Source organism: Pararge aegeria, chromosome 5, assembly GCF_905163445.1.
Source record: "Pararge aegeria chromosome 5, ilParAegt1.1, whole genome shotgun sequence".
In the NCBI taxonomy this organism is placed as follows: domain Eukaryota; kingdom Metazoa; phylum Arthropoda; class Insecta; order Lepidoptera; family Nymphalidae; genus Pararge; species Pararge aegeria.
In genome coordinates, this window is record NC_053184.1 from 3,769,237 (window position 1) to 3,794,914 (window position 25,678).

Genomic DNA, 25,678 nt, shown 5'->3' on the forward strand with positions numbered 1-25,678 from the left:
TTGAGATATCCGTTTCCCGTAGGGCTAGGATGAAAGACACGAGAAATTTATGTCTAGCCATTATCTCGTATATCTCTTTGGAAAATAATATGACTTAGCGATACAAGCGTCCGTGCCAAAATTCATAAAGAAAGTTGCAGCCATTTCGCCAAACATGGATATCCAAAAAGCAGACTCACTTTTATAATTAGTATGGAAATAAATTTTGCTATAACAGATTTATTTGTAAATAAAGGAAATATTAACAAAACGTTCTTAAATTTGTTTTTCATCATGAGGGTCATGAGGGTATTTTTCGATTGGTAACGTGCTCCCCGGGGCACGCTATTGGATGAATAATTACCTCAGCGGTTTTGGAGCAATTTTAAAGTTGTCGAAGCATTAATTTAATTTACATTTTTTTTCTAATACCTTTATAACTTTATAGCTTTATTAGAGAAACCGTTATTCATGACTTCTATTCTGTAGCTCTTAAATAATAAGATATCATGCTTTCCTATGCAGATTGTTATTATTTTTATCACATAGTGCTCTCCAATGACACAATAAAATCTACTACTCTCCTGAGAATTGTAACAGAAAAACCCAAAAATACCTTACAGTTCGTGGCCTGAACCAAGAATGCATCAAGGTAAAAAAATTAAACATGCATCTGCGGAAAGAGTGAGCATCGAGATGAGAGGGTGGAGCATTGTGTCTCCCAGTTGAAGGAACTTAAACTATAAATAAATTATCTGCGTAGTTCTTCACAGCGAAACTAAATCCTGTATATATTTTGAACATATTTCTGAGTAAATAGCTGTCTGTTTTACGCGATTCAATAAAATTATTTCGATAGAAAAAAAATACTTACAATATTAACTCGTAAATTTTTAGGCAAAAAGTAAATTTTCGTCAGTAATTTATTAAAATTTTGGGATAACATAAAAATACTGTATATTTAGACATTACTGAGTATTTTTATCACTAGCTGTTACCCGCGTCCGTCCTCCTGGTTGATCATTAGAGGGTAGCGTTAGTTTTGCTCTCTGTCCTATCAACTATCTCTATGGCAATAGTTGATTAGTTGATAAATTAATATATGATATATGGCGTGAGAGGAATAAAAACAAACAACATACACTTTCACTTTAGCACGGATTTCCTATAAGTCTACGTAAAAATAGGTTGTTAAAATTATAATTTTTTTATTTAGGAAGAAAATATTTATTAAAATAATAATTGAAAATTGCACTGCAAAACTGGCATCGAATCCAATCATGTCACAATCTTTAAAGAATGTAGATTATATTATAGTTTAAAATACATCACCAAATCGTTAACCCGGTTTTAATATGCGATTAACTCATGAGAGTATTTTGTATTACCCGATCGATGGTTTTCCCGGAGCACGCCATTTGATGAATAATTACCTCAGCCGCTATAACGAGTCACGACACAGGGCAATTTAAAAGTTCCTTCCGCGGTATTTCATGGAAATACCTGTTTATTTTTCGCTTTTTAATTAATTTATTAGCTGACCGTATTGCATGGTTGACGACAAGAACTTACATAATAAAGCTGTTTTTTTTACTTCCATGGCGAAAATGTAAGGATCGAGGTTTTAAGTACGATCCGCAACCGTAGCAATTTGGAAATTTATAAATTTAGATTTTTCAATTGACTGGTCCGGTGGGTGGATTTGGCCGTTGCTAGTTCGAAAGAACTGTAACTTGCTGCCGCTAAAAATTTAAGCGTTCCAAGAATCCGATTAAATGTTAATGTCATATCCCTAACCGGTTCACCCCCTACCAGCTTAGAGAGTATCACCACTGGTGCTTACTAGGTCATACTTGTAGTGGAATTAAAAATCTGTTTGATTAACTAAATGTGACTGATAAACTTTAAACATTTAAATAATAAGTTAACCACAATTTGCAAAAACCAAACAATAAATCTGAGTTATATAAAGCTCAGAACCGGTTGAATTTACCGGTTAAATAATTTAAAGAATATTGAAACCGGCTTGTAAAAATTTTATAATTCTTCTATCGCTTTTATAATAGTAGAAGATTTTTTTTTGGGACAGCTTTTCCGAGGAAGTACTGTCTCCATGTTCTTTGCTCCCGCCCCAACAGCATTGTTGTGTTCCAGTTTTGAGAGCATGGTTGCCGATTTTATAACAGGCACTTGAGTCTTACTGCATACACCTCAGGTTGATTCACACAGACCGGCTAGCTAAGCAGGACGTGATCTTTGCATGCCTTGCGAATTGTTGCTCTAGTTATACTCGATGGTTTTCCAATTACTAGATGGGAATGTTTGGTCCAGTAATTATTATTAGAAAACTCAGCATTTCCCTTAAGTATCCCAACAAAGCAAAGCATAAACAAATTCTTCCAGTAGTAAAACAGTTAGTAACACTAGAGACGAATGTTCGAAGTTCCCGCTTCCACAGTTGCTCAGTATAACACTCGAATGGCGTGACTCAAATTTATTGAACCAAGCGCGGTGAACAGCAAGTCTCCCGTGACGACCTTCCAAAGTTAGTTTCTTAAGCATCCCCGTTCCGCACATTGTTATACATTCAAAGAACATTCAACCCTACTTGAAACAACTATATAATTGGATACTTGTATCGCCCAAAATGCTATAAGTTCTGAGTAGGTACGTTGTACGTACTTTTTACACACTTCATCATGTTACCCAATGGATGATGTGACTGCTGGACATCGGTGTTCCGAATACCACGTTCTTGTGCCGTTTCGGTCCAGTGACCCCCTGCTACTCGCTTGATGTCATTCATCCACCTTCACGGGGGTGTGCAAACTATGCGTTTACTGTTGCGCGATCGCCATTACAGACCCTTGGGACCCCAAGGTCAAAAACAGTCTAAATTATTCAAAAAGCATGAGACAGTGCACTATGGGTAAGAACGGGAAAATTTTAAATAGCGTTTTTACTCTATAAACTCTGTACGTCACAGATGTTGATAAGCAAATTGCGCTGCAATTTTCAATCCGATTTCATAGCGTTAGGCTGCTTACTAACGAAACGATTCGTTGCCTTTTAAAAATTAAGAGCCAAAAGCCAAGTAACTCAATTTTTTTATGATGGTGTCCCCATGGGTTCATTTTCCAGGAGTGAAAAGTAGCATATGTAATTGTTTTTAAGTATATTTATTTATGTTGTTCACCGTTACTGCGTGAAAAATCTACCTATAGGTATTGTTAAAAAAAGCGTTAAAATTAATTTGTAAACTATATCCACGAAAGCGTAAGAGATTTGTCCCTTTTTATCCTATTATTATGCCAAGTTTTCTGAGGAACAGATAGAACCAAAATAGAACGAGAGTAAGGTACTCTAGAAGCAATAGGAGTAGTAGAGAGACAATAGTATTTTAATCCAGCTTAAGCATTCTAATATTGCACTTGCATGGAAATTGGGGTACAATTAATCTCCAACGTGCGATTTGTTACCATGATCATAAATTTTAACAGCAAAAAGTCGCAGCGTTAGTAAAAAGCCTTATTGAACGAATTTCATAGCTTTATTTCACTGTCACTGACTTCGAAACTTTGTTTATGAACCAAACAAAACGTTGCGCTCTTTCATCCTAACTTAATAGTAGTACTATCAACTAAAGAAGTTTTTGATGTTTTGCTTATTTATGGCAGAACGGAGATTTGCATGCATTTCGTGAGAAAGCTTAAGTGTTTCTTTGAGTGTTTAAATAAAGAATAAGTAAATACGTAAGTTTTTTTTAAATTACTTTTGATTTTTGTAAATATTCCTTCAATTTTCGGCATTCAGATTTTTTCAGTATGTAATATGATATTTGATCTGTATTTATTGTTACAAAACCGTTGGTCGGAACTTTCGATTTTTTAAAGGATATTTTACATTTCTTTACGCCAACCTTGAAACCTTTGGGTTGGCGTAAAGAAATGTACGCATATGCTCTTCTTACGTGTGTGTGTGTGGCGGCATGGTTTTGGTTCGTATACCTGATTTTCTATATGAAAGTAGACATTTTAAAGTACCAACCTAGGATATTCCGCTTCTTGCAATTTAATATTGGGAGATATATAGTACCTGAAGAATACTTAATTTTACTAAAAACTTCAGGAGAACATTAATTACATGCACGTTTAAGTATGACTAATTTTCCGTTTTCCTCACCAATTAGGTTATAGTTCTTGTGCTTATAAATTATTAACCATGTTATAGGCACACTCTAATATGAATTAAACACACAATTCATTTAGGAATTCTGTTTTTTTATTATTTTTTTTTATACCAACGTTTTACCACGACCCTCAAGGATCGATAAGACTTGCAATAGGTCTGAGTGAAACAAAAAAAAATGGGTATTCATGAAATGTAAAAGAACGTCAATGGTAGTATCTCATAAACTAATGCAGTTCGTGATTATAATTTTGGCTTCTTTCTGAATGTGATGCATGACACCGTGTGTCAAAAGTATATTTTAATGTATAGAATTTTAAGAAAATCAATCAAATCAATGTTAGGTTAGGTTAGGTCATCGTAAAAATCTGCACCGTTACGTAGTTGTTGTCCCTTGGACTCGTACAAAGCATTTTCTTCCTCGTTCCTAATCCGCACCGCAAAGACCTAGAATGCCCCTCCGGCTTCCGTCTTTTATACCTATAATATTATGGGTTCTTTTAAATCAAGAATGAATAGGCATCTTCGAGGCGCGCTCCTTCTTAGGCCTCATCATCACTTATTTTCGTGAGTAACTAGACAGTTGTCTACGGATTTTAAGAAAAAAAGCTAAGCCAAACACTAAAGCGGCGATAGCGCAGTGGCTCGACTTTACTTTCGGGGGGCCGAGTTCGAACCCCAGCACGCACCTCAACTTTTCTAAGTTATGTGCGTTTTATTTAATCAAAATATCACTTGCTTCAACGGTGAAGAAAAACATCGTGAGGAAACCTGCATACCTGAGAGTTCTACTTAACGTTCTCATAAGTATGTTGAGTCCACCAATCCGCACTTGCCCAGCGTGGTGAACTACGGCCTTAACCCCTTCTCATTGTGGGAGGAGACCCGTGCTCTGTAATGACTGAAGCAACGTGTTTAGAGAAGCCCTGTTTTTTTATGTACTACGGATGAGATCTACGTAACTAGTATGACGTGAGCTAGCGATACTCAAGGAAGCGCTACATAACTTATCATTGTTGGAACTGGTCACATTGTTTTGAAGCCTAACTCAAACCTCGCTTACTGCTTAGCTTCCTCTTACTGTCTAGTATTTGAGTAGAGTTAGTTCTCCAAAGTGAAGAGGAGAGACGGATGGTGTCGAGCGGCGTAGCGGGAAGGGTTCTTCTACCTATGTGAAGCGGAGACGTAAGTTAACTATAGCGAGGCAATGCTTTATTTTTTTGTAGTAATATTTAACTAAATAGTTGGCTCATCTGATAGTAAGTTGATTACCATCGCCTATACACGAAGCATCACTATACATGCAAGGAACGAGATCAACAAAGGCGTATTTGTTAAGTTTCATGTGCCTTCTCCAGGTAAGTTCGGTCAAAAAAGCTCAATGGCAACTTAAAAAGAAATATCGCCTCCGAGTATTTCTACAAGAACAGTCTAGTGTTATTAGAATAATCGAAACAAATAAAACATTTCTTTTACTCACAGTTAGAACAGTGCCTACCGAAGTGGAGCAGATAGAAGATATTATGAAAATGATAGCTGTTATATTATTTAATAACATAACAGCCTAACCTATCGTTTCTGCTCCTATCCGCTCTTGTGGAAAGCGGGCCTTCTTGTCTTATTGCCCACTCTGAGAAACACTACTCTAATGGATGAAAGAAAGAACAGTAGTGTATTCAGCTAATAAGCAAAGTTCCGAAGCCAGGCGACAGCGCCGTATAACAATGGAATTGGTTTTAAAATTCTAGTGCAATTTATCTAACAACATCTGTGACGCGCCGGGTTTATTGCGAACGTTTGCGGAACAAATGCGTTTTTGAAATTTTGCCACGTTCCTCTAACTCTGTGTATGATTGAATGTGTTATTTATTATCATTTGGATGGTAGCAATATTTAGTCTACTGTAATTTAAACTGTTATCGAATTGTGACTCTCTATATTTGTGATATTTATTAACATCTAAATAAATATCAAGTAGAAAATCTATAATTATCAAGTAGAAAACTATCGCTTATATACAAAGCAACACTTCGCAGGGCATGCAGGGAAAATTTCCTACAATGTACCGCTTTATGTCCATTAACCTAAAGCGTAGGTGTCAGCCTCATAAACCTCTTATTACACCAGAAACCAAGCTCTTTAGACCAGAAAACAGCGTTGCTGCTTGGCTGTAATAAGCATAGCGGTAGTACTTCCCCGGATGGGTTCAGTCAAATACATATAATATAGTATAACGTAGTATCATCTTCATTATCCTCAACCCCATTACCAATCCACTATAAGGCATGGGTCTCCTGTCAGAATGAGAAGGAAGGGTTAAGGCCGTAGTCTAACACGCTGGAAAAGTGTGGATTAAATATTTATTTATTAGGAAGCCAACGTGTATACAACCTATCTTAATATATGGACACATTTAACAATTGTTTTATAATGCTGTTCACCCCACTTATAGGCTAAACGAGCATGCATCGTTATTGCGAACTCCCGAGCATGCATGTTTCCTGACAATTTTTTCCTTCACCGTCTTATGCAAGTGATATTTAAATTGCTAGATAAAAAAACGCATATAATTCTGAAAAGTTAGTGGTGCATGCCGGGGCTCGAACTCGGTCTCCACGAAAGTAAATCCGAAGCCTTACCAACTAGGCTATCACCGCTTCTGTATAATGTATTAAAATCACTCGCTTCAATGGTGAATGAAAGCATCGTGAGTATGCATGCCTGAGAGTTCCTCAGGAAATCTGCAACCTGCTGTAAAATGTTCTCAAAGGTGTGTGGAATCCATCAATCCGCACAGACCCAGTGTGGTGGACTACAGCCTCAGCCCCTTCTTATTGTGGGACGACACATATGCTCTATAGTGGGTCGGTAATGGTTTGATATGATGATGATGCTGATGTATATTGCTAGACGTGATTAAAAAAAAAAAAGATCCATGTTAAGATTTAAGATGTTTAATTATTAAAACTCGTGGATGGTTTATGGTTTATTAATAAATTTATTATGTCTGTACAGGTATAGACTGTCCACCTGACCCGCCACAATATTCAGCGGTTGTAGCCAAGTCTGAAGCCAAGAACTCCACTAGTTCACACAGCTTGACGCGGACGCAATCTCCAACCTCGCCTGTGTTACCTCATACACAACACGAGTTACCGGTAAGAACATTGAAATGGTAGCTTTTTTATTTCCACTGCAAGGTAGTCCTTCACTGCAGTCACACCTGCTGGTAAGTTATGATGCAGTCTTAGGTGGTAACGGACTCACATGTTTGAAACAAAAGAAAAAAGTTTTCGACGCAAGATCTTACTTTAGGACAAACGTTAAATTAATTACGTTAAACTAACAAAGGTAATGTTTACTATAAACATTTAAACAGACTGCTTAACACGTCTCACGCGTCCGCATACTAGGAATAGCTGCAAAATTCACAGCACCGTGTTAGAGAAAACAAGCGTCGCGTAAGTAGGTACATATGGTGGGATGCCACGTGTACGTTTTGTTCTTGCATGTTTACATTGAACATTGAACTTATGTTAATTAAGGGAGTAGAGTTTTTACCTATAAAACAGTACCATCACTGGTTTATTCACATCCATTCTCATTCTGTAAAATGTCGTACGTATTTAAACGTTAAAATAGGTTTTTTTTTTTCAAATATACAACCTCTAATACTAAATTTTAATGCTGATATATGAGATAATAGAAAGAATGGCTGAATTCTTCACATAACACACACACTCGACTCGATTAAACTATAGATAAAAAGCATTTAAACAAACAAGCAAAAAAAATCAACTTTGTAAAACATTTGCTTTGGTGACAAAGTCTGTTTGTTTTTTTTTGACAAAAATTATTTTTCACGCTTTTTGTGGTTAGTTTTGCAATCTATCTAAATAATAATAGCTGAATGATAGTATGAATAAAAATAATTTTAGACGAAAAAAAATCACCTTTGTAAAACATTTGCTGGTATTACAAAGACTCTTTTTTATTGACAAAAATTAAAAAAAAAAAATCACGCTTTTTAGTGGTTAGATTTGCAATCATATTATCTAAGTAATAATAGATGAATGCCAACTATTCATAACCCTCTACAAAATATTGCTTCTCCCGAACCCGGGGCGTTAATGCTTGAGGAGTTCTTGCGGCACTGTGCCGCGATCATCAGCTTGTTTATTGTGACGAGCATAAATTGCTTACCTACTATATACCATAATCGAAACGCAACCATTCTAATACATATTATGGTGTAGTTCCGGACCATCCGACCATCCGTGGTCTTCATCATCAGCTTTACTTGACCTGGTGCTTTTCTATAACAAATTTTCAAGTTACTTTAAGGAAGACTCGAATCGCACCGATTTGAAAAAAAAAAATGTATAAATGACAGAGTTTTGAGCTATCAAACTTAAATAAAAATACAACCGAATTGAGAATCTCCATTTTTGTAAGTCGGTTAAAAATACTAACAAAAAAGGATAAGTTCGGTAATTTCATGTTAAATTTAAAGTCTGCGGAACCTGTGCTTTTCTTAAAATCTTAAATGGATGAAAGTGATTTTTAATCTTGACAAAATTCAGCACAGAGTTAAAGCTTCGTCATACTTAAAATTAGATACAAAATAATTTAATAGTTTACTTACTATTAATAATATTTAATTTTGACTAAACAATAATAACAAGAAAAGAACGCTTGGTTAGCCCATTGTGATTTCATTGAAACAGTCGTATCTTGACTTGTGTTTGTTTTGATTTGCATAATAATCAGTTAGCAGTTAGTAATGTTAATTTGTTCGTTAAGTCAATACGTACATAATTAACATAAATACTCGATTCCGAGTCAGATGTTTCTTATTTTATCTAAGTTAGCAATTAGCAGTTTTAAAAAAATAGTTCCCCTACTGGGAGCTGTGTTTTCCTAGAATAGTTTATTTATTCATTTATTCACCTGTGCATTCTATTCATCAACAATTTTAGTTTTTTTTTATTACTACCTCGACGGAAAATGTGAATGGAAACAACCCATGTAACTCCCAGAATCCAACATGCCATCATCGTTAACCCATTAACGCCCCACTACGATTGATGAATTCTGAACGAAAAGGCTGCTTGGAAGCAAATTCCGTTCTCATCTCTCACAAGATAGTAAATTTAAAACATTGTAAACTGTAAAATGATGTTGAAAAATAGCAATCTGCTGAGTTTCTTGCCGGCTCTTCGCGGTGGAATCTGGCTTCCGAACCAGTCAGTAGTTGCGTCAGTACAAACAGACTGACTTGACGTTTCAAAAGTGCTTACAAAATTGTCCTACCTGAAATAAATGAATTTGGAATTTGTATTTGACTACAGGGGACGGATTTCTTCTCACAATTAAAGGGATGAACAAGTTCGGATTTGTAGACTGAACATTCTTTTGAGAACATTATGGAGAACTCTCAGACATGTAGGTTACTCACAATGTTTTCACCGCTAAGCATTGATATTTAATTGCTTAAATTAAAAACGCACAGTACTCTGAAAACTTAGAGGTGCGTGCTGGGTACCGATCTCGGGCCCTCCGAAAGGGAAGCCGAAACTTACCCACTAGGATATCTACAATGAGGTTAAGAATAAAATATTGCGCTTTAGAGATTGCGATTTTTGGAACTTTTTAGAAGTTAGTAGTAACAGGTTTTTATAGCTTCTGCAGCTTGTTAAGTCTTTGATATCGGTTATTTTCACTGACATGTAATAGATAAAGTCCCCAATCCGCATCGCAGCTGCGTGGTCGGTTTGAGATCTCAATCTCTTTATTTTGTGTAAAATTGAAAAAGAAGAAGATGAAACACTTTATTGCACGTTTAACACACATATAGGAAAAGAAACATTAATGAAACAGTAAACAATGTAGACATGCAAAGGCGGCCGTATTGCTGCAAGCAATCTCTTACAGGCAACCTTTGTAGAAAGGACTTAGAGCAAGAAAACGGGATAGTGCCAAGTAATATATACATAAATACCAAAACGTATAGATACTAATACAAAGATAATTTAAATAAATATACGTAATATATAAGTATAAAATATACATAATATATAAAAGTAGATTTTAATATATAATTTACAGACAGTAATAAAGCAACAAGTTCAACTGCCAACACCCAAAGAGAGGTGGTGAATTGATTATGTTAATAAAACAATAATTACTAATAAAACATTCAGCTTCAAAATCCTAATAATAATTCTTCCATATTTCTTTATTCGGTGATGAAAAAAAATATTTTTCTTTTTTTCACACCAAGTACTCGAATACCTAATAATGTAGGTAATTTAATATAAATTCCGCTGCCTATGTTGTCTGTGATAAGAAATTCTTTGAATTCATCGCATAGTCCTCTTATTAGTTTTTGTTTCGCATAATATTTAATTTCGAAATTAAAAATAAATATAAATGAGAATATTAATTCGAGTTCCCCAAACTTTTTGCGGTGATAGCCTAGTGATTAGGGCTTTGTAATTTCTTATGAGGGGACTGAGTTAAATTTCCGGTACGCATCTCTAACTTTGCGGGGTAATGTGCACTTTTAATTTAAGCAATTCAAATATCACTTGTTTTAAAGGTGAAGGAAAACATCGTGACTCATCGTCAACTCGGTCCTCCCAATAATAAGGCGAAAGCCGTTACAGATACGGTGACCACCAATAACTGGAGCCGGTTTAAAGTGCTCTTCAAGGCACGGGCGTTGACAAGGCTATTTTCGTAACTCCTTACTGGAACTGTGATATTCTTGTCAGAAAAAATCCTATCAATTTTTAGTCCAATTCGAATAAGATTCAAGGGCCAGGATCCGTAGTCAAACATAACCAACCTACATATTTCCAGTTATTCCGTGCTGTTCTATCCAATGTAGTGCCTGCTTCTATCCAATACCGTATGTTGCTATTAATTAAACGAGTAGTTTAATAAAATGGTTGAATATTAAATCTGCGTCGAATATTCCTGAAAATTAACTCTACAATTGCAGCGTGTGAAACTGAAACCGATTAACATAAAATATTTGTTACAGGGTGACCGCAACGGCGTAAATGGAACTCTGAGGTCACATCGAGAGGTCGTGACCACTCGAACCCCGCTGTTGGCAGCGCATCAAGAAAGTTGTGTGTAACGTTTCTAGTGGAAATAAGATTTAAGCTACGTTGCGACTCTCAAAAATCTGACTGTTATACTATTACGGCATTGCTTAATAAATGCTGTCCGCCTTTCGAGTACCATATTTCGTAATAGTTTCTTTTTGATTATGGGTTTCACGAATACTAAAACATCATCTATTATTTAAATATCAGAATAAAATGTTACATGCCAGATTATGTCTTTCTTTCAAAAGACAATGTATTAAAGAATCTCGTAAGATTTTTTGCTAAATATTTTGACTAATGACTACTATACGACCAATGTACAGCTTTGATAATGTATTTATCTGTATCATTCACTCTGCGTGCTAGTTAAATGTTAATCGCACATTTGACTGTGAGTTTTATTGTTTGCCTTTGGGCGTCGGTTCCGGTCATTATGACTATTACTGTCGTTATCATTGTTAAATAGAGACGCAATAGTTACTTTATCTTAGATGTAACTTATACAATACCAGAGTATGACCGCTGTTTTATTGCAGCTGTAGTATTTTCAAACTATAACTACAATATTATAATATTATTTTCAACTGATGAAATTGACGTACACATATATAAAGTCATACTGCTTATATTTCTCTGGCATTATGTGACTTAGCCCTCAACAGTGCTCTAATTACATGTATACTATACGAGTATATAATAGCTCCAAACCAATTCTTAACGTGGTCACTTGAATTAAATGCTGAATCGATTTCCCTAAACTCTGGCTTATATTTGAATTTCTTGATAAAAAAAATTACAATCAGTAATTTCTGGCCAATGTGACCATTCTTTTCAATGTTTGTATAAAAGTGAGGTTTTTAAAGTCGCAACATTATTAAAATGTAAATTTAAGTAAAATGTACATTAGTTACGATATTGTCGGCTTAAAGTCGTAAAAGTAAGAGTTTTTATGTAGGATTAATTGAATCAATAAGAATCATATTATTTAATGGTTAAAGTATAAAATAAATTATTAAATTATTACAATTTTAAATCTAGATCAAGACTCTTTTCGGATATTGTAACTTTGACCAATTTAAAAAATATTGGAAAAACCATGAAGATATGTGATTTTTTCGTTATATGCATTATTGCAACTGGGTCTTTGTGAGATAAATGAACGTCAAATATATATTATTTGTTACTAACAAATTACTATATTATTTCATACTCTAATAGTTAAATAAGAATTAACTACCCAAAACGCAAGGTGTTTATGAATTTCAATTTTTGTATTATGCTTGCCAATATTTCGTGAAGTTATAGCAAATCCAATAAACACAAAAAAACAAGTCTGGAACGCAACCAGTTTGGAATTACATAAAATTCTTATTGTGTCTTTATTATTAAATATAAAGAAGTTGAATAGAGTAAATAGACTGCTGCTCTATACTTAGGTTTAAGTTTTTTTTAACATTTATCTTTTTTTAATAGCAGATTGATGTTTTTATCGTGTTTTTCTTTTACTAACTTTACTTCTACTTATCTTTACGTTAGAAGCAAAAACTTGAATAATAATGTCTTGTTCCTTTCTAGGATTTACAATATGCGTAAAGAGCGAGTCTCTACGTCAAATGTGTTCAAGTTATTTTCCAGCAAATATAACTTTAATTACTTCTAGAATTAACTTAAAGCACTTTGATGTGTTTAAAATCACACACTTTTATAGAACGTATGTCGCGGTGTTTTAGAGCAAAGCTATGACTGATAAGTAAAGACATGTAAATAAATCTATACTACTAGTTTAATTTAAGGGTGTAAGAGGATTTTTATTGAACTTGATATTTATTGTAAACTAATTAATTGAACCGATTTAACGAATTTTGTAAATATATAGATAACCTTAAAGTTACAGCAGTTAAAAACTCTACGTCGAGACGTCGGAAAATAAACAATTATGTATGAGTAGAAAAATTTATAATAAATGATTTTGTAACGGTATTTACTTTGAATTTTGACTATTAGATAATTAATTCTATAGGTAATTAGAGCAATTTTGTACTCTTAATCAGTTATTTTCTGAAAATAGTATTTTCCATAAATTGTCAATTTTAAGCGTAAACAATTTTATATAACCCGATTACCATTAGTTTTGATTTATGTTACATTATTACAATAAAATAAATTGTAATAAGATCAAAATAGTTAATGATGTATTAAATGTACAAAAATAAATAATACTTTAAAACGAATAAGTTAAAAGTAATTGTAAGATGCATGTCAATGAAAAAATATTTAATAATTATTACAATAAATAATAATTAAATTCTATTTATTGTAATAAAATAATCAAAAATTTCTTTAAAGATTTATTAAGAAGTAAAAATACAGTTGTATATTTCATTAGTGAATAAAATTATTTATTATGAAAAATGAAACTAACAAAATTATAATGAGCACTTACGTTTATTTATTTTTTTAGTGTAATAATACTATTTGAAGAAAATTGTAATAAGGAGAATCATAAATACAGCGGGGTGTAACTTTAAACTTTATTATGTTTTGAACGATGTGTTAAGGTAGGTACATTTTTTCATAAATAATGACAACTAAAAACAGCAACTTGATAGTCGCCTTTTACTTTAACACATAATCACTTTGTGTGCAAAATAATACACACTAAAATTATGTGGTTCTTTTATTTTTATTCACTGTCAAACGTCAGTGAGCTTAACCAACTAGCCGGAGAAATAAATAAATAAACAATTCTAGTTGCGATTTATTTGAAAAATTACGAAACGTGTGCTCTGTTTAAATGCTGAGGGCCACAGGAAAACATCGCTCGTCTCGAATCAAACACGTAGCAATAAAATGTAATTTGAAAAAAAAGCATCGAAACTAAAGTTATCATTTTATGAGTTGCTAGATTTTCATTCAACTTTATCCCAAGCAACTCAACATTGGACATGCATTCTTCTAGCTAAGTACCCTTCAGTTTATTTTGATTGTCTTTAATTAGTGTGGGTTGAAGCACTGACAGTTCTGATAATAAAACTATCGATTTCATAATATAAAATTAAAATCGGGCGAGCTACCCGATCACCTTATTTATAAATACTTTAACTTTTCATTCAATAACTATCCGTTTTACTGCTTCCATGTAGAAGCGATTTTTTTATATAATCTCACGTCGTAAATAAATTTGTATGACAACCGTGAAAGCTAAACAATTTATTTAATGTGTTACAATAAATCGTATTATTTAAGGTAACTTAAAGCTTATTAAATACTCAAGTAAAAACAACTATTCGAGAGCAGACTACCAAATAAAAAAGGCACGCAAATAGGCTATGAATCGGTGAAATCGTTGTCTATCTAATAATAAAAATACAGAATTAAGATGCCACTCTTTGCAAAACGATCATAAATATAATATTCATTGGGAGTTGCTTTTTACTGTCTCGTATTGGTGAACAAAAGCTTAAGTTTGCGAAGTGCATCGTTTTGGATTTTTTTTTTTTGCCGCCATAAGCTACGGTTTATCAATTGTGTGTAGCATATAACTAATTAATTTGGAATTTGATGACTATCACATGTTAGAATATTTTATTATTTCCATCTTCTCTTCCTGTCATATACAACCTTACGCATAAATCATTCTACTGAATGGCAAATAAGTACGACACCTTTAAAAACCGGACCGTAATCAAGAGCCTTAAGACCTTACTTACGGCCCAAATCTTACCGTTGACATAGCGCACACACTTATAAAATGCAACTCAGTCCGACGCTGCGCTTCTTGTAAAATAAGTGTGCTTCCGTTATTATACCTAATTTCGTAATATCAAAGCGACATTTTCCAGAGTAACTTTCTGGGAAATTGAACTGGGAACCTCACCCTTTGGTAATAATATCGTAACTTGTCGCAATTAGTTGACATTTGCAAGAAAAGCTCTCAAACAACCAATGAAACTTTGATACTAAAATTACTGGTACAAATAACCAAAGATTTCAAACTTAGATAATATCATCGCTTTTATTTCGCACTAGCGGACCCGCGCGTCTTCGTCCGCGTATGAGTCAACCTTAAAAAATATACTTAATGTTGTCGCGGACTGTTTTTGGAACTTTAAAGAAACAATTTACCTGTGTGTTATATTTATTGTTATTGTTTATAATTTAATTCTGTTAGGTTTACAATAACTTGTATTTTCATTTCATTTGTATTCAATTCCGACATACTTTGTTTTCGTCGTTGTGGCGTAATGTTTACCGTTCATTGCAAGCATCGAAATCTCTAAAAAAGGATAAGGACAGACAGACAGATAGAAAGACAGACAGACAGACGGACAAAAATTAAATAAAAATCTGTTTTGGGCTCAGTATCGATTATAAAGCATCCTAATCAAAATTCCCCCAAACAAAATTTTGAAAATATATTAAATGTACAGAAATCTTCCAGTTACAGTTTTATTATAAGCATAGATTAGACAAATCTGTTCATTGTGATATGCGTGTGTTCACCCACTTGTCAATAACGTGTGTTATCAATTACAAAGATGTTTAAACACGAATCAATAACTAAGATAGCACTTCACCAGAAATGTTATCATCATCACCTATTAGATACCCACTACAGGGCACGGTTCCTCCAAAAAGAGAAGGGCTTAGGCCGTAGACTACACAGGCCGAGTACGTAAATGTAGGTAAAATTTTATACCAAAATACATTAATCTTAAAAACAAGTGCTTGCCCACATATTTGTTATTTATGATTATATCACGTCTTATTATACAAAAAAAATAATCGTTCGAAACTTAAAAAATTAATGCAAACAAAAATAAATCGAATTTCAATAATTCTGTTGTATAAAAGCTACACGAAATTGACAGTTATATTGTATCAGTCCTGCAAGAATACTTTTTACTTCTCGTTTCAGTTTTAATAGTTGCAGAATGTCACTGTTTTTATACCTACAAGTTTACTTTACTTTTGCATTTATGCAACCCAAATGTATCACCAATTTAGATGACTCAATATTCGAGACATCGTTGCCAAAGATAATATTCTTTTGTTTAATTTTAATTAAGTTTAACAAAGAACTAAACCAAAGACCTTGTAAAATCAAAATGCGATTTATTTCAAGATGTTTTTGTTGTTATTTCGTTTAGTACAGCTGAGTGTTTGAGTGATTTACTGAGTTATGTTCGTAAATTATATAAAAAAATCTTCAAATGTATTGTTTTTAAAAAAAGCACCACGTCAGTGCACTACGGCAGCGCACTTTATTGGCTTATAACCAGTGATCGGAATAGGTAGAGTATGTTTACCTAAACTTCGAAGAACAGACCCTAAGAAAGATATTTCCTTACGACTTACTTAAATTTAACTCAATCTTCAGGTACAATTAATAAAACAGCCAATATATTACTTGAAAAGACATTAGTTGTATGAACATTTTGAATTCCTTTAAACCAAGGTCTCATTTAAAAAACGATAGCATAACGAAATAATTATCATAAGGAAATGCCACTTTTTGTCTCTGTTCTTCGAATGTAAGGTAAATATACTCTTCTTATTCACTTGATAAAGAAGAACATGCTCTTAATAACGTAAAAAACCGCATCGAAATTGGCTTAGAAGTACACAAAAAAAATCATCAATTAAAACAATATTGAATTTTAATTGGTGGAATCACGGTAACCACGTACTGTGAGATCAATGTGAACAAAGCCTTAGTTACAACATTGTTTTAACTTTATCTCGGGAGATTAAATTAAATGAATTGCTCATGTAACATTTTAATGAATTTATGAATATACGGATGCACTTATGATATTCAATTGTGAAAAGAATAAAATTGTGAAATGTTTTAAATAAACGAACAGCATTTTTTTATATGTCTTCATTAAAGTGACTCAAACTTATTTTTGATATGTTTTTATTCTCATAAAATTTCCTTTCCCTAAGTGATGAGATTCTAGTATTTCATGAAGTATTATCTCCTCAGCCTGTTAATCTCCTACGGATGAGCATTCTTTCATCATCGTCATCATTATCAACCTTCTACCGGTGCACAACAGAGCTCGGGACTCCTATCAGAAAAATGGCCAAATTCTAATTAGTCTACTAATCCGCACTTGGGCCAGGGATAAGTAGACTCGACGGAGAACGTCATGGAAAACCGTTAAAGCAAGTGATATGAAGCAAGCAAGTGATGGCTTCAATTAAAAACGCACGTAACTCTGAAAAGTTACAGGTGCGTGCTGGGGATCGAATTCAGTCCCGTCGAAAGGGAAACCCACTGAGCTATCACAGTTTCTCATTAATACATCATAGTGAAGAGAAACTAGAGCTTAGCCACACCCTTGTACTCCGATGTGGGTTGGTGATTTTATCGATTATAAAACAGTGAATATTGGGAAATGACGTAACGTGTGGTGGTGAGATGAGAATACAGTTGTCACCACCCATCCTCTTCCCGCGAGTGTGGTACGAGGTGACTAAGGAACATAACGGAGAAAAGCGTCCTCTTTGCCACAACTACCATCTAACCGTCCGTCCAGCTTGGTGATTGTGAGCAAACCCTCCCCTTGGGAGAAGCCCAGCAGGTGACTGTTAGTAGTCTATTGATGAATGAGGAATAAAGGCTTAACGTTCTCTCGAGCCATGGAGACCACGTTCGTTTTCTTATACCTGACGTGCTTCGAAGATTTACCCAACACCAGGTGAGATTGCAGTCATAGGCGGATAGGCTACCTTAGGGACGGCCGACTGGCGCAGTGGGCAGCGACCATGCTTTCTGAGTCCAAGGCCGGGGGTTCGATTCCCACAACTGGAAAATGTTTGTATGATGAACGTGATTTTTTTTCAGTGTCTGGGTTTTTATCTGTATATTATAAGTATTTATGTATAACTTTCATAAAAATATTCATCAAAATTCAAAAAATTCAAAATTCTGTGAGGTCTCGGGCTTAATCTCTCTTGTCTGGTATGGTTGGAGGTTTCAGCCGTGGATAGTTACATCCAACCGACGATGTTCGGTTAAAGATACTCCAGCTAAACAGGAGGCCGCATCTTTATGCAATTAAATCGTAGAGAACTGATATATATTTTAACTTTGTGTACATCTTCAGATCAAAAAAAAAACATTATTATTTTATTTAGCTATAAATTTTTATTGCCGCACCAACCCGTTCCTTATAACAACTACTTTTGCCAAAGATTCTCCGGGAGAGATCGCTTTAGCGATAAGACCGCCTTGCGCACCTAAAGTAGTATATTTTTTATTTAATCTATTGTCGCTTTATTTTTCTGCTTTTGTGTGTGCAAACTCAGTAACAATTAATTCTAAGCTGAAGGCAACCGTATAAGGTGACAGCGGGAATGCGGATGATTGTTACCAACCAAGCATAATCTTAGTTAGTTTTTGCTATTTAGTCCAAAGGGATGTTGTGTAAGACTATTTGAATGTTTAGGTATAACTAGCTCTATTCAGAGTACGAAATACAAATATATGTAATTTGGTTTTACACGGGGTCGCTCAACAACCGATGCTGGTGTTGAGTTAGTAAAAAATATATTTGAAGCCTGGGAGAAGTCACGGGACGCACTTGGCGTCTTCTGTGACTTGTCCAAGGCTTTCGATTGTGTACGACATGAAACATTAATCAGGAAACTACACCACTATGGAATTCGGGGCATAGCTCTAGATTTAATGATTTCCTATCTTAATGATAGAATTCAAAAAGTTGACGTGAACGGAAAGCGGTCTAACGGGTCATTTGTGCAAATTGGTGTACCCCAGGGATCTATATTAGGACCCTTCCTATTCCTCATTTACATGAATGACCTTCCTTACCTAGCTGAGGACAATCACGGGATAGTATTGTTTGCTGATGATACATCATTGATGTTTAAAATTAAACGTCGTGAAAAAAATCTTGACGATGTAAACATATGTCTCGCTAAAGTAGCTCTTAACGGAAAAAAAACGAAGAGTATTAAATTCACACTACCGAATGTTAAACACGTAAAAACCATTGTACAACTTAATAATGAGGAGTTGGATTTGGTGGATACGACAATCTTTTTAGGAATAACTTTAGATGCTAAGCTTCAATGGGGCCCACATATAAATAATTTAGCGAATAGACTTAGTTCTGCAGCATACGCGGTAAAAAAGATTCGTCATATGACAAACATAGAAACTGCTAGGCTTGTTTATTTTAGTTATTTTCACAGCATTATGTCCTATGGCATTTTATTATGGGGTAATGCTGCTGATATAGATTCTATTTTCGTCCTGCAGAAAAGGCTTGTTCGTGCGATATATAAAATGGGCCCAAGAGAGTCATTAAGGGATAAATTTAAAGAAGTTAAAATAATGACGGTGCATAGTCAGTACATATATGAAAATTTAATTTATGTCCATAAAAATATATCAAAATTTAAAAAGAAAATGCACTGTAACAATATAAATATTAGAAGCAAAAATAAACTCGTTGTGCAGTTTACTAGGCTACACAAAATTGCAAATTCATTCAAGGGCAATTGTATATTATTTTATAACAAATTACCAAATGAAATCTTTGAGTTGTCTCTCAATAAGTTCAAAGTTTATATAAAACGTAAGCTTACAGAAAAATCCTATTATAACATTAAGGATTATTTAAACGATAAAAAAACTTGGGTGTGAATTGCTCTAGCTTCATAGCTTAATTTAAATTTACTGGAAGATGGTGATAACAAAAAAATAAATTTACCCGGCTAAGTTTGTTGTGGGCTCTTCTTAGACCAGGGCGCGTTTGGAACCCTCGTAGCTTTAGATTTAAGTTGGCGAACGAAGTTATCACCATCCCGTTACAATTATTTAAACAATTATGTATGAACGCTTCATAAGTGCCTGTGATAGGCCTACATGAATAAAGAAATTTTGAATTTGAATTTGAATTTGAAAATACGAATTGGTATGTAAGGGCAACTTTAAAGAATTTTGTTTTAAAATAACTTAATCAGTGAGAATGTTGCGTGGGGATCTGGTATGTCATCTATGAACAAGTTGTAATCATAAACTTGCTTTGTGGTAGCGATTGCAACTCAAATAAAAAAAAATGGTTTTTAAAATGAATATCATTAATTTATACCTTGTCACCTAGTTGTTGTTAATTGTTTAACTCTTAAGATGACCAATAAAAAAAACGTTAGTACATCGGCTTCACTCTCCCGGAGCAGAGTTCGAATCCCAGTAAGTTTTTTTTTATAGTACTCGGAAGCTCTTCTACTCGTGCTTAGAACTTCTGTACGTAGCTGCAGAACATATCAGATTTTTTGCTACCACAAAATGCCGCACTAATTAATGCAGGTAAACGCTCACCAATGTTTAGAATGACACAGATGTATAACGAACACTTTGGCGACGTTGACATTCATGCAACTAGTGTAAGTAATTTCAAGAAGTTGGTAATAAGCAATCTGAAATATAAAAAAAATAAATAATAAGTCGTATTAAGTAGTCAGTTAGTGATGAATTATTTATTATTTACGTAATAACTTTAATCTCTTTTAAAATTTTTAAGTAGCCCTATTTTTTTAATATAAGTTTAGTAATTCGTGGACAATGATGTGGGTCTTTTGCTAATGCTATTTTATTTTTAGATGTCTTTTTGTTATTTTTGTGCATGACTGTCCGTTGTCTAAATAAATAATCAGATGGTTAATCTGATGGTAATTGGAAAACCATCGCCTAGAAATACAGCAATACTTTACTGGGCATGCAAGGAGCAAGCCCTGCAACGTGCCGCTCTGTGTCCAACCTGAGGAGTAGAGTGTTAAGCGTCATGCGCCTGTAATTACACCGGCAATCACGCCCTGAAGGGCACGTGGACAGGAACACAGCATTGCAACAATGCTGCTCAGCGGCAGAAAGAAGCGATTTAGTGTTGTATGATTACCATACTCCTTAACAGTTAGACTGCATCATCACTGACCACCAGGTGAGATTGCAGTCAAGGGCTAACTTAAATAATAAAAAGAAAAAATATAAACATGGTGGCAGTACTTCCCCGAGGACGAACTCTGTCACAAAAAGCTCTACTACTACTAAAATCCATTTCGTTTAGGATCAGATCGGCTTAACAGCATCTTAATGAACCATCTTAGAATGCATTATTTATGATCAACAGGTGAGATTGCAGTCAAGGGCTAACTTAAATAAAAAAAAATAAGCATGGTGGTAGCAATTCCCCGTGGACGAACCCTGTCACAAAAAGCACTAAAATCCATTTCGTGTAAGATCAGATCGGCTTAACAACATCTTAAAGGTATAATTTTGTCTTAACGACTGTATCTATAAGCATTGTGTTAGTAATAATAATAAAATAATAAAAAATAAATATACTACGACAACACACATCGCCCTCTAGCCCCAAAGTAAGCGTGGCTTGTGTTATGGGTACTAAGATGGCTGATGAATATTTCTATAAATAATATACATAAATACTTATAATATACAGATAAACACCCAGCACTGAAAAACATTCACAGAAATATATATAACTGAAAAACATTCCAGTTGTGGGAATCGAACCCACGGCCTTGGACTCAGAAAGCAGGGTCGCTGCCCACTGCGCCAGTCGGTCGTCAATTATGAAGGTCAACGTAAGAACCTGACTTGCGCTAGCAAGTGAGGTTCAAAGCTCGAGCTGGGCTTTGGCAGATGTTGTACAAGGATAAAGAAATAACGGGTTTTATGTCACGAAAACACCAATAAATTCGTATTAGTAACGAAAAAGGACGTTACTTGCTCATCAAATTCTATTGAATCGATTTCATTCTATTCGTAAGGGATCAGAGAAAAATTTGGCTCATAAATAACGACACGGCCGTGCCTAAAAGCATTGTGTAGCTGATGCAGGTCCGACGTATAAAACGTTTGTGTCCACGTCGGGGAGATGGCGAGGCGTTAAGACCATTTGTTAAGCATTGAATGCCCGGCTATTTATCTCGCCACCATTGACTGGACCGTCCTCTATCAATACGGCGCGTTCCACTGGCAATCTATCAACATTGTAATTCCCAGTTTGATCTGTGTCAATGAGATCTATTGAAATTTTCACCTTTTTTTACAGCGCCGAGAAAATTTCTCGCATTTGAATAATAATAAAAACGGGTCCAAAAATGTAGAGATAAAGTAATCTTTAAGAGATGAAGTAATTTAGAATATAATATAAAAAAACCAAAATTTTATGACCAATTAAAAAAAATAAGTATTCCATATGCAGCGCATGACACTAACGGAGACAAATTACTGTTGTTAAATTGCATTTTTGTTACAAAAAGAATTGATTTTCAATTTATTTCAGTGGTCTACCATCGCGTTAGTTAAACTTTCTTTGCTCAGTTGTTATGTTGTACCACTCGATAAAAAATGTTAGGGATTGGAAAGAATACAGTTTATCAAGAAATATTTTCTTTAAAAGCATGATGTTTGTTCGACTTTTGTTTGGTTTTTCGTGCAACCCAATGCAATCAAATTGACTTGTACATATTATATTATATTTTTCTAAACGGTTCTGTATACGAGTAAATAACCTTTATTTAGGTGTACTGTAAACAATTTAGTGCAAAGGAAAAGTTTATTAATAAGTTGGCTAATTGTTTAACTTTAGTTTTTTAGTAGTTAATTAGCTCCAAGAGGTAACAATAAGAGTCATAACTCTTTAAAGTGAGCTTATTCTCCTATTCCTACCTTATGGTGCTAATTATTGCTCCATGTTAGTTGAAGCATATAAAATACAGATAGTTATATACACTTGCATATGGATGTAACGATTGATATAGTCTGACCCGTATAGAGTACCCCTACTCTACTTCAAATGGTATATTATGTTACAGATACAAATCTACGTAGAATGATATACGATACACTGGAATACATTGAAACTCGGCCACCTAGATACACGATCTGGCGTATATTTCCCATTGATATCAACTTATTTATAGGTCTCATAAATATTTGTACCGCGTACTTATAATCTTATTACAATTTAAATTTTAGTTTTAGAGTTATCTTACTTATTATTTTTGTCCATTTAAACATTTAAGTTTAATTTAAGTCAGCTATTTTATAGAATGTATAAAAACGCTACGGTGGTACGGGTAACTCGCAAGTGTCGGGTAGAAAGTGTGAAAAAGATTGGTAAGTGAATGCCGGTAAAATTAGTTAATTAATTAATTGTTGAATTGTTTAATCTAAACCTTTTTGATCGCAATTCCAGACCAGAATTTTTGGAGCAACAAACAAATAATTACAAAAAAAAACACTTATAATTTATATTTACGTTTGTCTTTGTGGTGCCGGCCATGGCAATAGCTACCGGCCTAGGAATACTGCAACGCTGATTTTCAGTAAGTACCAAGGTTCAGACATAGTCTATATTTAAATGGCGTCGTACACACTAATGCGACTACAACGCGGTTCAACCGCGACAGCAGAGCTAGACGCACGCTTCTCTTGACATGAAACTTTAGCACATTGAACATAAGGTTATTGAACCTCCGACGAAGGTTCGCGATTAGTATCGCAGTCGCATATGCGTACACTCATAGATGGTTTTTATTTTCACTTCAAGTTAGCCCTCGACTGCAATCTCACCTGCAGATTAGTATTGATGCAGTCATACTTATCTACTAGAGGAATGGCAGTTGTGTTAAAAAATACCCTTTATCGGTGTCTACGCGACATCGTACTGAATCTCTAAATCGCTTAGCGGCACGTCATAAATGACACCAAACATATTCTCCTGCTTTATTTCGCGTAGGTTTGTATTACGCCATAAACCTGCGCGACTCTTTCTGCAGAATGGGACGAACGCGTCTTGTAACGTGAAACTTTAGCACAATGCATCGACAAATGCGGTTCACGATTCGTGTCGTAGACGCTTAAGTATACACGTTTTATTCCACTACAAGTTAGCCTTCGACTGCATTTTCACCTGGTAATTGATGATGCAGTTTTATCTGTGAGAGGAATCGCAGTAATATTCAACCCGTACCATAATCGGTTTCTACACGAAATTGTGCTGGAATACTGAATTGTTTAGCGGCATGTCTTTCCCGGTAGGGGGGCAACTAACCACAGCCAGCAGCAAATTGGTAAATTTCATAATTGCCCCTTGCCGGGAATCAAACCTGAGATCTCCCACTTTAAACCACAGCGCTCACTGCTACTTCACATAGTTTTATAATAGCAAAGATAGGTTAACAATGTATTACAGTTCTTTTGAAGTCTGTTAACAAAGCTAGCTAGTAGGAGGAACCACGTTTTGAATACAAGGGCGCTACACCACAACTTGGTTCTAAGTATCCCTTGATTTTAAAGTGCTTTCTGTCTGTTGTCTGAATACTGTCTGTTAGGAAGCTTGACGCCTACGCCTCAGATTGATGGACATATGGCCGAACTTTACAGGACGTGTTCTTTTCATGTCCTGCAAAGTGTTGCTCTGTTTATAGGATATGGTTTTACACTTTTTGACAGGTTTGCCAACTGCTTTCCGTCTGTCAGTTATAACGAAAGTAAAAGTGTAATATTGAAGCTTGCCAAACGATTGTCTAATTAATAGATGGAACGTCCCTACGAGTATAACATTTTGTAATGAGCAAAGTTTATCTACTTACCAATATAATATACTTGCTGCTGCCCGCAAATTCTTGTTTGTTTGTGTAAAACATAATTTTAAGTTGTGTATTCTTGTTAAAATCGGGTTCCGTTTTTAAATAACTTTTTCAATTACGTGTTTCTCTAAAAATATATGTTTTGTTTAGGTGTTTTCCTTAATTTATTTAAGCTTTAACTGGTTTAGAAATTTCAAATGGTTGATTGGTTAAGTTTATTTGAAAGATCTAATTACGTAATTAACTAAGTAAGTAATTTATTAACAACTATAGTACTATATAAGTCACTTTGGTTACTTTCTTTTAAATAAAAAAAAAACATGTGGGTTCACCTCGAAGTAAGTCATCAATACGATAGTAAAATCTTAACTCATCCTTATATTGATTTTATAAAATCTTAGAGCGCCATCTCTCAACATTCTGTATTATCAGTGAACTACAAGTGTAAATTTACAAACTTAACATATTCAGTGACTGTACAGTTTTTTTAAATATAATTACTTAAAAATATATAATAAATATATATATCGATGGCTTTTCTAATAAAAACCGTTTTTTGTTTTCCTCAAAATATTTATTTTACTTATTACTACATCAGCCCTTATTTTTATACATTTTTGCCAGTCATTAGACGCTTCGCTGGTTGCCTATGGGCATCACGTTACAATTGACGGCCGACTGGCGCAGTGGGCAGCGAACCTGCTTTCTCAGTCGTGGCCGTGGGTTCGATTCCCACAACT

General features: G+C 34.4%; 1 protein-coding gene across 2 annotated transcripts in view; it reads left to right on the forward strand.

Moving 5' to 3' along the window:
• Positions 1-12,417, forward strand: part of LOC120624123 (nephrin-like) — a 269,981-nt gene extending 257,564 nt beyond the window's left edge. For both annotated transcript variants that reach the window (XM_039890481.1, XM_039890480.1), the window contains exons 16-17: positions 7,183-7,325; positions 11,216-12,417. In XM_039890481.1, the coding sequence (XP_039746415.1) occupies positions 7,183-7,325; positions 11,216-11,314 (242 nt within the window). In that variant the 3' untranslated portion in view covers positions 11,315-12,417. The remainder of the gene's footprint in view (positions 1-7,182; positions 7,326-11,215) is intronic.
• Positions 12,418-25,678: the final 13,261 nt, after the last annotated feature.